Genomic DNA, 14,256 nt, shown 5'->3' on the forward strand with positions numbered 1-14,256 from the left:
GCGAGGCGTGGACTATGGATAGAGTTGTGCGCAGGAGGATGGATGTGCTGGAAATGAGATGTTTGAGGACAATGTGTGGTGTGAGTTGGTTTGATCGAGTAAGTAACGTAAGGGTAAGAGAGATGTGTGGAAATAAAAAGAGCATTGTTGAGAGAGCAGAAGAGGGCGTTTTGAAATGGTTTGGGCACATGGAGAGAATGAGTGAGGAAAGATTGACCAAGAGGATATATGTGTCGGAGGTGGAGGGAACGAGGAGAAGAGGGAGACCAAATTGGAGGTGGAAAGATGGAGTGAAAAAGATTTTGTGTGATCGGGGCCTGAACATGCAGGAGGGTGAAAGAAGGGCAAGGAATAGAGTGAATTGGATCGATGTGGTATACCGGGGTTGACGTGCTGTCAGTGGATTGAATCGGGGCATGTGAAGCGTCTGGGGTAAACCATGGAAAGCTGTGTAGGTATGTATATTTGCGTGTGTGGACGTATGTATATACATGTGTATGGGGGTGGGTTGGGCCATTTCTTTCGTCTGTTTCCTTGCGCTACCTCGCAAATGCGGGAAATGGCGAATAGTACTTAGTACTTAGTACTTAGTACTTAGTACTTAAAATAGGCCATTGTGGTAAAATGTGTTTTTCCTAAAGTAGGAGTGCTTGACTTTTTATTCATTATTTATTTCTTGCTCACATGAATAAGTTATCCCTGGGGATAGGGGATTAAGAATACTTCCCACGTATTCCCTGCATGTCGTAGAAGGCGACTAAAAGGGGAGGGAGCGGGGGGCTGGAAATCCTCCCCTCTCGTTTTTTTTTTTTTTTTTTTAATTTTCCAAAAGAAGGAACAGAGGCCAGGTGAGGATATTCCAAAAAAGGCCTAGTCCTCTGTTCTTAACGCTACCTCGCTAACGCGGGAAATGGCGAATAATTTAAAAGAAAGAAAAGAATATATATATATCACTCAAAATCTTTTTCACTCCATCTTTCCACCTCCAATTTGGTCTCCCACTTCTCCTCGTTCCCTCCACCTCCGATACATATATCCTCTTTGTCAATCTTTCCTCACTCATTCTCTCCATGTGCCCAAACCATTTCAAAACACCCTCTTCTGCTCTCTCAACCATGCTCTTTTTATTTCCACTCATCTCTCTAACCCTTACATTACTTGCTCGATCAAACCACCTCACACCTTAGATTGTCCTCAAGCATCTCATTTCCAGCACATCCACCCTCCTGCACACAACTCTATCCATAGCCCCACGCCTCGCAACCATACAACATTGTTGGAACCACTTTTCCTTCAAACATAGCCATATTTGCCTTCGGAGATAATGTTCTCGACTTCCACACATTCATCAAGGCTCCCAGGATTTTCGCCCCCTCGCCCACCCTATGATTTACTTCCGCTTCCATGGTTCCATCCGCTGCCAGATCCACTCCCAGATATCTAAAACTCTTTACTTCCTCCAGTTTTTCTCCATTCAAATTTTTTTTTTTTTTTTTTTTTGCCGCTGTCTCCTGCGTTTGCGAGGTAGCGCAAGGAAACAGACGAAAGAAATGACCCAACCCACCCCCATACACATGTATATACATACGTCCACACACGCAAATATACATACCTACACAGCTTTCCATGGTTTACCCCAGACGCTTCACATGCCCTGATTCAATCCACTGACAGCACGTCAACCCCGGTATACCACATCGATCCAATTCACTCTATTCCTTGCCCTCCTTTCACCCTCCAGCATGTTCAGGCCCCGATCACACAAAATCTTTTTTACTCCATCTTTCCACCTCCAATTTGGTCTCCCACTTCTCCTCGTTCCCTCCACCTCTGACACATATATCCTCTTGGTCAATCTTTCCTCACTCATTCTCTCCATGTGCCCAAACCATTTCAAAACACCCTCTTCTGCTCTCTCAACCACGCTCTTTTTATTTCCACACATCTCTCTTACCCTTACGTTACTTACTCAATGAAACCACCTCACACCACACATTGTCCTCAAACATCTCATTTCCAGCACATCCATCCTCCTGCGCACAACTCTATCCATAGCCCACGCCTCGCAACCATACAACATTGTTGGAACCACTATTCCTTCAAACATACCCATTTTTGCTTTCCGAGGTAATGTTCTCGACTTCCACACATTCTTCAAGGCTCCCAGGATTTTCGCCCCCTCCCCCACCCTATGATCCACTTCGCTTCCATGGTTCCATCCACTGCCAGATCCACTCCCAGATATCTAAAACACTTTACTTCCTCCAGTTTTTCTCCATTCAAACTTACCTCCCAATTGACTTGACCTTCAACCCTACTGTACCTAATTACCTTGCTCTTATTCACATTTACTCTTAACTTTCTTCTTTCACACACTTTACCCAACTCAGTCACCAGCTTCTGCAGTTTCTCACATGAATCAGCCACCAGCGCTGTATCATCAGCGAACAACAACTGACTCGCTTCCCAAGCTCTCTCATCCCCAACAGACTTCATACTTGCCCCTCTTTCCAAAACTCTTGCGTTCTCCTCCCTAACAACCCCATCCATAAACAAATTAAACAACCATGGAGACATCACACACCCCTGCCGCTTTCCGAGATAATGTTCTCAACTTCCATACATTCTTCAATGCTCCCAGAACTTTCGCTCCCTCCCCCACCCTATGATTCCCTTCTGCTTCCATGGTTCCATCTGCTGCCAAATCCACTCCCAGATATCTAAAACACTTCACTTCCTCCAGTATCATTTATTTATTATCATTATTTTATTTTGCTTTGTTGTTGTCTCCTGCATTAGAAATGGCCTAACCTACCCACATTCACATGTATATACATACACGTCCACACACGCAAATATACATACCTATACATCTCAATATACACATATATATACACACACAGACATATACATATATACACATGTACATAATTCATACTGTCTGCCCTTATCTATTCCCATTGCCACCCCGCCACACATGGAATAACAACCCCCTCCCCCTCATTTGTGCGAGGTAGCACTAGGAACGACAACAAAGGCCCCATTCCTTCACACTCAGTCTCTAGCTGTCATGTAATAATGCACCGAAACCACAGCTCCCTTTCCACATCCAGGCCCCACACAACTTTCCATGGTTTACCCCAGATGCTTCACATGCCCTGGTTTAGTCCATTGACAGCACGTCGACCCCGGTATACCACATCATTCCAATTCACTCTGTTCCTTGCATGCCTTTCACCCTCCTGCATGTTCAGGCCCCGATCACTCAAAATCTTTTTCACTCCATTTTTCCACCTCCAATTTGGTTTCCCACTTCTCCTCGTTCCCTCCACCTCTGACACATATATCCTCTTGGTCAATCTTTCCTCACTCATTCTCTCCATGTGACCAAACCATTTCAAAACACCCTCTTCTGCTCTCTCAACCATACTCTTTTTATTTCCACACATCTCTCTTACCCTTACATTACTTACTCGATCAAACCACCTCACACCACATATTGTCCTCAAACATCTCATTTCCAGCACATCCACCCTCCTGCGCACAACTCTATCAATAGCCCATGCCTCGCAACCATACAACATTGTTGGAACCACTATTCCTTCAAACATAGCCATTTTTGCTTTCCGAGATAATGTTCTCGACTTCCAAACATTCTTCAAGGCTCTCAGAATTTTCGCCCCCTCCCCCACCCTATGATTCACTTCCGCTTCCATGGTTCCATCCGCTGCCAGATCCACTCCCAGATATCTAAAACACTTCACTTCCTCCAGTTTTTCTCCATTCAAACTTACGTCCCAATTGACTTGACCCTCAACCCTACTATACCTAATAACCTTGCTCTTATTCACATTTACTCTTAACTTTCTTCTTTCACACACTTTACCCAACTCAGCCACCAGCTTCTGCAGTTTCTCACATGAATCAGCCACCAGTGCTGTATCATCAGCGAACAACAACTGACTCACTTCCCAAGCTCTCTCATCCACAACAAACTGCATACTTGCCCCTTTTTCCAAAACTCTTGCATTCACCTCCCTAACAACCGCATCCATAAACAAATTAAACAACCATGGAGACATCACACACCCCTGCCGCAAACCTACATTCACTGAGAACCAATCACTTTCCTCTCTTCCTACACATACACATGCCTTACGTTTATAGGTGAATATTTTATACATCTCCCAGTCATTCGCACTCCTTCCTTGTAAATCATCCAAACGCCTCTCTTCTTTTTCACTACCAACTTTACTTCTTTATCTTACCACTCACTACCCTTTCTAATCTGCCCTCCTCCCACCTTTCTCATGCCACGTGCATCTTTTGCACATGCCCTCGCTGCGTTCCTAAGTAAATCCCATTCCTCAACCACTCCCCTCACATCATTTGCTCTCACCTTTTGCCATTCTACACTCAATCTCTCCTGGTACTTCTTCACACAAGTCTCCTTTCCAGGTTCACAAACTCTCACCTCTCTCTTCTCCCAAAACATTCTCTCTTTCTTTTGAAAACCTCAACAAATCTTCCCCTTCACCTCCACGAGATAGTAATTAGACATCCCTCCAGCCGCCCCCCTCTGCACATTAACATCCAAAAGTCTCTCTTTTACACGCCTATAAATTGATATGTAATGTGTTATGCCCTTTGACCATTTCTCCTACTCATTTGTACACTTATGTAAGTCTCTCTTTTTAAACCAGGTATTCCCAATCACTTTTCAGCACACAATTCCACAAACTCTTCATCATTTCCATTCACTATACTAAATAGCCAGTGTACATTGATTATACCCTAAACTGCCACATTGCTCTCCTTCACATTTATATCACCCATCACTTATACCTGGTCTTGTGCACCAAAGCTGCTAACACACTCCCTCAGCTGCTCCCAAAACACTTGCCTCTCATAGTCTTTCTTCTCATGACAAGGTGCATAAGCACCGTCTCTCTCCATCCACTTTCAATTTTACCCTCATAAACCTAGAATTTACTTTCTTACACTCTTATCACACAGACCCACAACTCCTGCTTCAGTAGTAGTGCTACTCCTTCCTTAACTCTGATCCTCTCACCAACCCCTCACTTTACTCTAAAGACTTTTCCAAACCATTCTTTCCCTTTTCCCATGTGCTTCATTTCACTCAGAGCAAGAACATTCAAGTTTCTTTCCTCAAACATACTACCTCTCTCTCCTTTCTTCTCATCGTGGTTACATCCACACACATTTAGACACCCCAATCTGAACTTTGTGGAGGATTAGCACACACACTGCTCCCGCCCCCTTTAGTCACCTTCTATGACATGTGGGGAATACTTAGGGAGAGGGGAGAAGAAAATGTCCATTTCCTGTTGAGCAGGGTGGCATCAGAAATGGATGAAGGCATGCAAATATGAGAATGTACATGTGTTTATATGTATATGTATGTATGTATATATTTGTACATGTATGTTTATGTGTATATGTATATGTATTTGATCTCCATTTCCTATAGTAGCAAGTTAGCACCAGAAACAGGCAAAAGAAAGGCCTTATTCTCTCACATACATTCTCTAACTTTCATGAGTTATGCACCAAAACTGCAGCTCCCAGTCCACAATCAGAGCCCTACAGACCTTTTCATGGTTACCCCCTGCCACTTCACATACCCAGGTTCAGTCCTTTGACAGCATTTTGACTCCTATACACCACGTCATTCCAATTCATTCTGTTCTATGCACACCTTTCACTCTCTTGCACGTTCAGTCCCTGATCACTTAAAATCTTTTTCACTCCATCCTTTCATCACCAACTTGGTCCCCCCCCTGCTTGTCCCCTCTTTTCTGACACACATAGCGTCTTTGTCCACATCTCCTCACTCATTCTTTCTTTAAAGTAAACTTTCTGTTCAACTCTAAAGTACACTCTTCTAGAACTTTTGCTTCCTTACCCACCTTATGACTCATTTCCACATCCTTGGTTTCATTTACTGCCATGTTCACTCTTACATAACTGAAACACTTCACATTCTCCAGTTTTCCTCCATTCAAAATCACACCCCAGCAAACCTCTTCCACTACATTGCTAAACCTAATAACCTTTCTTTTATTTACATTTGCTTTCAACACATGCTTCCAAACTCAGGCACCAGCTTCTGCAGTATCTCACTTGAATTTGCCATCAATGCAGTGTCACCATCAAACAACAACTGACTCTCTTCCCAGGCCCCCTAATCCCCTACAGATTGCGTACTCGCCCCTCTCTTGAAGATTCATACATTCATCTCCCTCATCTTCTTGAAATTCTTGCATTTACCTCCCTCATCTTAAAATTCTTGCATTTACTTCCCTCACCACCTTATCCATGTACAAATTAAAAAGCCATAGTGACATCACACACTCCAGCCACAAACCAGCCTTCACTTGGAACCACTTACTTTCTTCATACTCATACTCATGCTTTTTACCCTTGATAAAAATTTCACATTGCTTCCAGCAGCTTTCCTGTCATACCATATATATTCTTAACACCTTCCACAAGGCATTTCCATCAAACCTATCTTATGCATCCTCCAGATTCATAAATACCACATGCAAATCCTTCTCTTTCTTTAAGTATTTCTCATGCACATTCTTTAAAGCAAACACCTGATCCACATACCCTCTACAAAACTGCTCCTCCCCAGTATGATGTTCTGTAAATTCCTTCACCATCTCAGTCACCACTCTCCTGTATAACTTACCAGGTACATGCTGTAAACCTATACCTTCATAGCTTGAACACTCACTTTTTTCCCCTTGCCTTTATACGGTGGTACTATACGTGCATTCTGCCAATCCTTACGTACCTCACCGTTACCCATACATACATTGAAAATCGTAACTAACCAGTCCACATGGCAGTCACCCCCTTCCTTAAGAAATTCAACTGCAATACCGTCCACTTCAGCCACCTTGCCACCTTTCATCTTCTGTGAGGCTTTCACTACTTCTCTCTTCACCAAACCACTTTCTGTGACTCTCTCACTTTGCATACCACCCTAGCCCAAACATCCTACATCTGTCACCCTGTCATCAAACATTTAACAGTCGTTCAGAGTACTCACTTCATCTCTACCTGTTACCACTTCCCCATTTGCTCCCTTCACTGATGTTCTCATGTGTTTTTGTTATTGTTATTTTTCTCATACTGTTAAACTCCTTTCCAAAACATTTTCCTTGATACTGATACTCTCTCATCCAAGTCTCATTTGCCTTCTTTTGCAACCCCAGCACCTTCCTCTTGACCTCTTGCTGCTTTCTCTTATACATCTCCCAGTCATTTGCACTTCCTTCCAGTATGCGCTGTTTGTGTACCTCCCTTTTTTCTCTCTAGCAACTTCATCATTCCTCCACTCATTACCCCATATCCTCTCCTGTTCCTTATCCACTCCCCTAGCTTCATTTACTCCCACTTTTTGCCACTCTGCTCTTAATCCATCTGGGTATTTCTTTATGCACGTCTCTTTTCTAGTCTTTCTCACTCTCACCACCATCATCTCACTCATAACATTTCTTCTTTTTTGAAAACCCTCAACAAATCTTCACCCTCACCTCCACAAGGTAATGATCAGACATCCCATCAGCTGCCCTTCTCAACATCTCTAACAGTTTCTCTGTTACACATCACACAATTAGTATGTATTTCTGTAATGCCCCCTGAACATCTTTCCTACATCTTGTGTATGTCCCTCTCTTTATACCAGGTATTCCCTCTCCACTCTATTTTCAGCACACAACTCCAGAAGCTGTTCACCACTTCCATTTACTTTGCTGAATACCCAGTGCCCGTCAGTTATACTCTCAACTGCCACATTACCCACTTTCATATTTAAATAACCCATCATTGATACCCAGTGTGTTGCATCAAAACTGCTGAATCAGCCATCACTGATACCTGGTCTCTTGCATCAAAACAGCTGACAATCTCTCTTATCTGTTCCCAAAGCACTTGTCTTTCATCATCTTTTCTGTCATCACCCATCTCTTGTAATCCACTCTTATTTTTACCCAAATCAGCCTGGAGCTCACAACTCCTGCTTCAGTAGTATTGCTACCCCTTCCTTAGCTCTCAAACTCCTGACTTTACTCCGAAGACATTCTGAAATCATTGGTCCCCATTACCCTTAACTTCAGCTTTGTTTCACTCAGAGCTAGAACGTCCAGGTTCCTTACCTCAAATATACTACCTGTCTTTCTTTTTCCACTCATCTTTGACACGAGTACACATTCAGACACCCCCATCATTGGCTTTGAGGAGGATGAGCACTCCTTGCTTTGCTCCTTCCTCTGCTTCATATTTTAGAAATTGTTATACAAAAAGAGGAGAGTTTCCAGGCTCTCCCTTCCAGTCAATTTCTTCGACAAGCAGGGAATTAGTGGGTAGAATTCTCTCACGTCATTCTCTAGGGATAGTAGAGAATATGTATTTCAGTGTTCAAAGCAAAATAGCTATTTCTTAAACTTCCCCAAAACATTTAATTCACTGATCATTGAACCAATATTTAAAGTCATGAAGACTGAAGAGGACTTTGATAATGTTATAGTAGGAGTTGATTGACTGTTGCTCTTTGTCGAAAAGCATAGATCATGAGTCAAAAGAAAGAGGGATCCCTCTGCTTGTAAGTCAGTGAGGTTAAACAAATGAGCGGTAAATTAGTCCAAAATCAAATGAAGCATCCGTCTTTGGAGTATAGCTTGAAGTTTGAAAATTTGGAAGACCACTAAAATCTAGATACAGTGCAGATCACCGGTTGAAGGAAAACTTGATTTATTGATACAAATATGCATGATTTGTTTTTATTTTACTGGTTTGATGAGTTAGACCAAATGTTAAACATTATTTATTAGTTCAATATTTATGCATTCAGTCATTAGAAACTTTACAATAGTATAAGTGTCTTGATTATAAGGTATTGCATAAGAAGTTTTTTCATTTTTTTTAAATTTTAGTATATAAACCTAAGAAAAATAAGAATAATTGTCTTAAAACAAAAAGATTTTGATTTTTGAAAAAAATCTTATAATTATCAATCGTGCCTTTTTCCACGTTTAATGTAGAGCAGCCCATTCAGAATCTTCCTTCTTTTATTAATTGTTTGTCTTTTATTTTGTTTATTCCCTTTTAAATTAATGAGCTTGATGTTTAGATCCAGCACCATTGCATCTTCCCTTTTAGTACTTTCCTTCTGTCCATCTGTCTAAACTCTGGCTACTTCTTTTGTCCATGCCCAATTTGATTTGTCAGATATACTATCCTTTTACCAAAGAAAGACATCATTATACATAACTCAAGCATAAGATATCCAGTGAGTATTATATATATATATATATATATATATATATATATATATATATATATATATATATATATCAAGTGAAATGATATAGTAGCATGATGGTCTGCTTATAGTATGAGCAATGGCACATCCTAATCATATTTTATTGAAATGTTCCTGTAAAGTTGATGTAGGATGATTCTGAATGGGTGAATGCTTTGAACTTGGGAAGTGGCTTATTGGATATAGATAGATGAATTATGATTTTCAGTGTGGTCTAGGTATTTGTAAAGAACCATATTGTGTCATCTTTCTTTTTTGTCAAACTATAGTTGCATTTACAACACATTAGTTACTTTCAAGCTATAATCTGCAAATTTAATGACATGTCTTGGATTTTTATGTTTAACCAGTGTCTTAACAGCAGAATAAGGCTTGCAGTTTAAGGAATTCTGATGCAAGAGTGCTTCCCAACAAGAATTTGTTTGAATTAAATCATCCTGAATGTGGGATAGATCCCATCTCCGATGATCAGCTGGCACATGCCCAAAATTCAGTAAGCAGTACCTCTACTCTCTCCACTTCTCATAAACACACCGGTCTGAGTTTAGAAGTCTTTACTCAGTCTTCATATAATTTCCATTAAGTGGTACAATCAAGAGAGGAATGAGTAGAATTTCAGAAAAAATCCTGTATTTTAGTTTACATTTTCTCATTTCATCATTACATTTTTATATTTTCAGCTTTTAACCCACTTTACATTATGGATATATATTTATATATATATATACATATATATAATAGATAATTTTAAATTTGAAATATCTTCAAATTAATTTAATCTTCAGTGAAAAAAGTGGAAATTTCTTGAATTATATTTCTCTTAAATTGGGCTCTTCAAAGCTCATTCAGAATACAAATGAAATATTGCCAGTTTTTTTTATATTATATAACATACATACCTTAATTCTGATATATTAGTGTCATACATGTTTGTATTTTCAGTTTATCTGAAAATTATTTATATATATGATGTCCTGAAATGATTGATGATTATTAATAGCACTGTTTTCAAGTGATGCTTCTAGTGATATCCAAGCTTGTTAGGAGTGTGATTGCTTATCTCAGAGTCAGATATGTAGGAATACATTGTCAGAATTTTATGCTTTCAGGAAAATAAACTATCTCTTTTCAGGAAGTCTAAATTGAAAAAAAATGTCTTTCCAGGTCATATTGTTTGTGTATATACATACATTTTTCTGTCTTAGGTTGTAGGTTTGATGTTGGTGAGATTAGTCTATCTTTCTACTGCACCCTCTCTTTTAGTACAGATGAATGAAAGATAAAGATAGATTAACCAAATGTAGAATTGATTCTGCATATGAATATCAGAATGACTTGATATATGAAGAATTCTCACATATGGGAAAGATTTGCAACATTAATTTTTTCAAGTTGCATGTGTAATGTTTTAAGAATAATAAGATTTAAATGTAAAAGAGAAGAGTGAAGGTGTTTGTAGGCTTAAACCGTATTTAGTACAACGCTCCAGCCATATGAACCTTGGAAGCAGTCTTTTGTGGCGCTGAATTGACGTAGACCCCAGATGCAGCTTATAACAAGGCAATGCGAGGAAGCCCACATGTAGCACAGCAGTTGTGGGCTTGCTTGCATCCCTGCTGATGACACATTGTTGATGTTGGGTCGCGCATTGCAGCCTCTTGCCGCTGCCGGTGCTGTCTGGAAGGTCCGGGTGGCCCCCTTGGTCGAGAGTCGCCCTCCACCTCCACTCCTACCATCACCACCACCCTCTCTATTTATTCTCTGCCCCAGAGCGGGATAAAGCCAAGCGCATGTAATATTTGGTACTGAGCCATCTCTTGCTACGTTTTTACTCAGTCAGTTGTCAGTACTACCAGTTCATTTTGCACTCATGATCATTTATTTATCGTTAAAACTACCTATTCAGTTTGCACTCAAGATCATTTACTTATCAAAACTTAGTTGCTGAATTGATAATATAAATGATGATAACCATGTAACATGCTTTATGGAGTTTTCTTTTTCTGGAGGAATGTACTCAGTCACTGATTTGTGAAATAAGATATTTTAGTCTTAAGTTGATGAAGAGCATCAGAATTGTAGTTGCTGTTAGGTTGTGATGGAAAATAATTCTCAGCAGTATTTTTTTTTTTACCCGTACACAGATTTATTTATTTATTGTTACCTTGTAGTCGATTTATTAGTCATTCAAACAGAAAGGTCAACTTTCAGTGCTCATTGTCTTTCTTTATCAGAACTTGTTTTGTATGGTCATCTAGTAATCATTTTTTACTCAGCCTTGTAAGATGTGAAAAAAAAAAGCAATGAAAGTTTGCCATGTTTGACTTTTTGTGATCCTGACCTACCGAGCCTTAGAATGTCATCTCAGAGCTCCTTTATTGTAATGATTTTATGCATGATTGAATCTGAAAAGGCTAAGTTGTTAATATATCATTATTGCCACTGTACAACTAAAAACAAAAACAAAAATAGAAAATAATAATTCTTCATGGAAAAGATGAAAATACTTAAAGAAAGAACCCAGAGAACAAGCCAATATTGTGAATAATTTATATCATAGTACTTGATAGTTAGGGAAGATGGTTCAAATCCCCACTTTACTGGACCTAAACCCCTTTCCTTTTCAGGTGCATATATTCCCCTTAAACATGAATATTCATTCCTTACAGGATGTAGGATATATAGTCATAGTATGGAGACATGGCAGAGCTAATGTGCTTCCCTTTCAGATGGCAGTTATTAATAGTTATTAATATCAGAACCAGTGTAACTTAATATTTGTCAATAATATGGTGCTTTGTTTCTCTCAAATATAGATAAAGAAGGACTTCTTTACCATGCTGAAAGAGGCTGATATTGATCGCCACAGCAGGTGGTCTGATGTTAAACGCAAAGTTGATGGTGATCCCAGATATAAGATTGTGGAATCTGGAGTTCAACGTGAGGATTGGTTCCGTGATTACATGATTAAAGTGAGTGATTTAACTCTAGATTATTAATATTCTTATTTGTTTTCTTTAAATATCTTGTATGTACAAGATATGTGTGATATGGAGGAAGTGAAGTTTTTTAGATATCTGGGAGTGGATTTGGCAGTGGATGGAACCATGGAAGCAGAAGTGAATCATAGGGTGGGGGAGGGGGCGAAAATTATGGGAGCCTTGAAGAATGTGTGGAAGTCGAGAACATTATCTTGGAAAGCAAAAATGGGTATGTTTGAAGGAATAGTGGTTCCAACAATGTTATATGGTTGTGTGGCATGGGCTATGGATATAGTTGTGCGGAGGAGGGTGGATGTGCTGGAAATGAGATGTTTGAGGACAATATGTGGTGTGAGGTGGTTTGATCGAGTAAGTAATAATAGAGTAAGAGAGATGTGTGGTAATAAAAAGAGTGTGGTTGAGAGAGCAGAAGAGGGTGTTTTGAAATGGTTTGGTCACATGGAGAGAATGAGTGAGTAAAGATTGACCAAGAGGATGTATGTGTCAGAGGTGGAGGGAACGAGGAGAAGTGGGAGACCAAATTGGAGGTGGAAAGATGGAGTGAAAAAGATTTTGAGTGATCGAGGCCTGAACATGCAGGAGGGTGAAAGGCGTGTAAGGAATAGAGTGAATTGGAATGATGTGGTATACCAGGGTCGACATGCTGGCAATGGATTGAACCAGGTTATGTGAAGCGTCTAGGGTAAACCATGGAAAGTTGTGTGGGGCCTGGATGTGGAAAGGGAGCTGTGGTTTCAGTGCATTATTACATGACAGCTAGAGACTGAGTGTGAACAAATGTGGCCTTTGTTGTCTTTTCCTAGTGCTACCTCACACACATGAGGGGGGAGGGGGTTGTTATTCCATATGTGGCGAGGTGGCTATGGGAATGAATAAAGGCAGACTGTGAATTATGTACATGTGTATATATATATATGTCTGTGTGTGTATACATATGTATATGTAGAGATGTTTAGGTATGTATATTTGCGTGTGTGGACGTGTATGTACATACATGTGTATGTGGGTGGGTTGGGCCATCCTTTCATCTGTTTCCTTGCGCTACCTTGCTAATGCAGGAGACAGTGACAAAGAAAAATGAATAATATAGATAAATAAATGTGTGATATATGTATTTAAAATTATCTCATACTTGTAGTGTTTGGTCTATACAGATTGCTATAAAAGGATTTGCTTCAACGCAAGACAGTTGTGTATGATCCAGTTGATTTCCCAAAGTTGTTTTTCCTTTGTTTTTCCTTTCATCATGTATTCATCCCTTTCAGCTGATTTTCTTAAAAAAATGAAAAGGTATCTTACCTTAAAGATTGAGATGTACAGTTGGTTTCTGCCTCCACATTTATTACAGCTGCAAAAGAACTTTATGTCCATACATTCAACAAGGTTACGGATGACAGGATGTGCATTGCATTTGGCAGTGTTTAGCGGGCTGCTTATGGTATAGGAAAGTGGTTGACCAGGTATAGACTTTTTTTTCTATTTTTCTGCCACTTTCTGCATGAGCAAGGTAGCAACAAGAACAAATGACTGAGTCTTAGAGGAAAAATTCCTCACCATCCATCCGCACCTGCCCCTCTTAATCGCCTTTTACAACACACGGGGAATACGTGGGCAGTATTTTTTTCTCTCCCATCACCAGGTATATAGACATACAGATTTTAATTTTCTGTGTGTTCTAGGTACTTATTTTGTCATATTTCTATGTCAAACATAGGTGCATATACCTATGGGGTGTGCTAAGGATATATGGAGTAGGGGGAAAACTGTTTGATGGTGTGAAAACTTCCTAAAGAGGAGCAAATGTATGTTTAAAAGCAGATAGAGAGTTGAGCGAAAGCTTTGGTAAGCATGTTGGTGTGAAGCAGAGCTGTGTGATGTCACCATGGCTTTCTAAGA

At 39.9% G+C, this 14,256-nt stretch overlaps 1 protein-coding gene across 1 annotated transcript in view; it reads left to right on the forward strand.

Annotated features, from left to right (window-relative positions):
• The window catches only part of LOC139764806 (uncharacterized), a gene marked incomplete at its 3' end in the record, with an annotated part of 202,539 nt that overhangs the window by 167,375 nt on the left and 20,908 nt on the right, over positions 1-14,256 (forward strand). The window contains exon 15 of the mRNA XM_071691740.1: positions 12,175-12,330. Within this exon, the coding sequence (XP_071547841.1) occupies positions 12,175-12,330 (156 nt within the window). The remainder of the gene's footprint in view (positions 1-12,174; positions 12,331-14,256) is intronic.

Source organism: Panulirus ornatus, chromosome 4, assembly GCF_036320965.1.
Source record: "Panulirus ornatus isolate Po-2019 chromosome 4, ASM3632096v1, whole genome shotgun sequence".
Taxonomy (NCBI): Eukaryota; Metazoa; Arthropoda; class Malacostraca; order Decapoda; family Palinuridae; genus Panulirus; species Panulirus ornatus.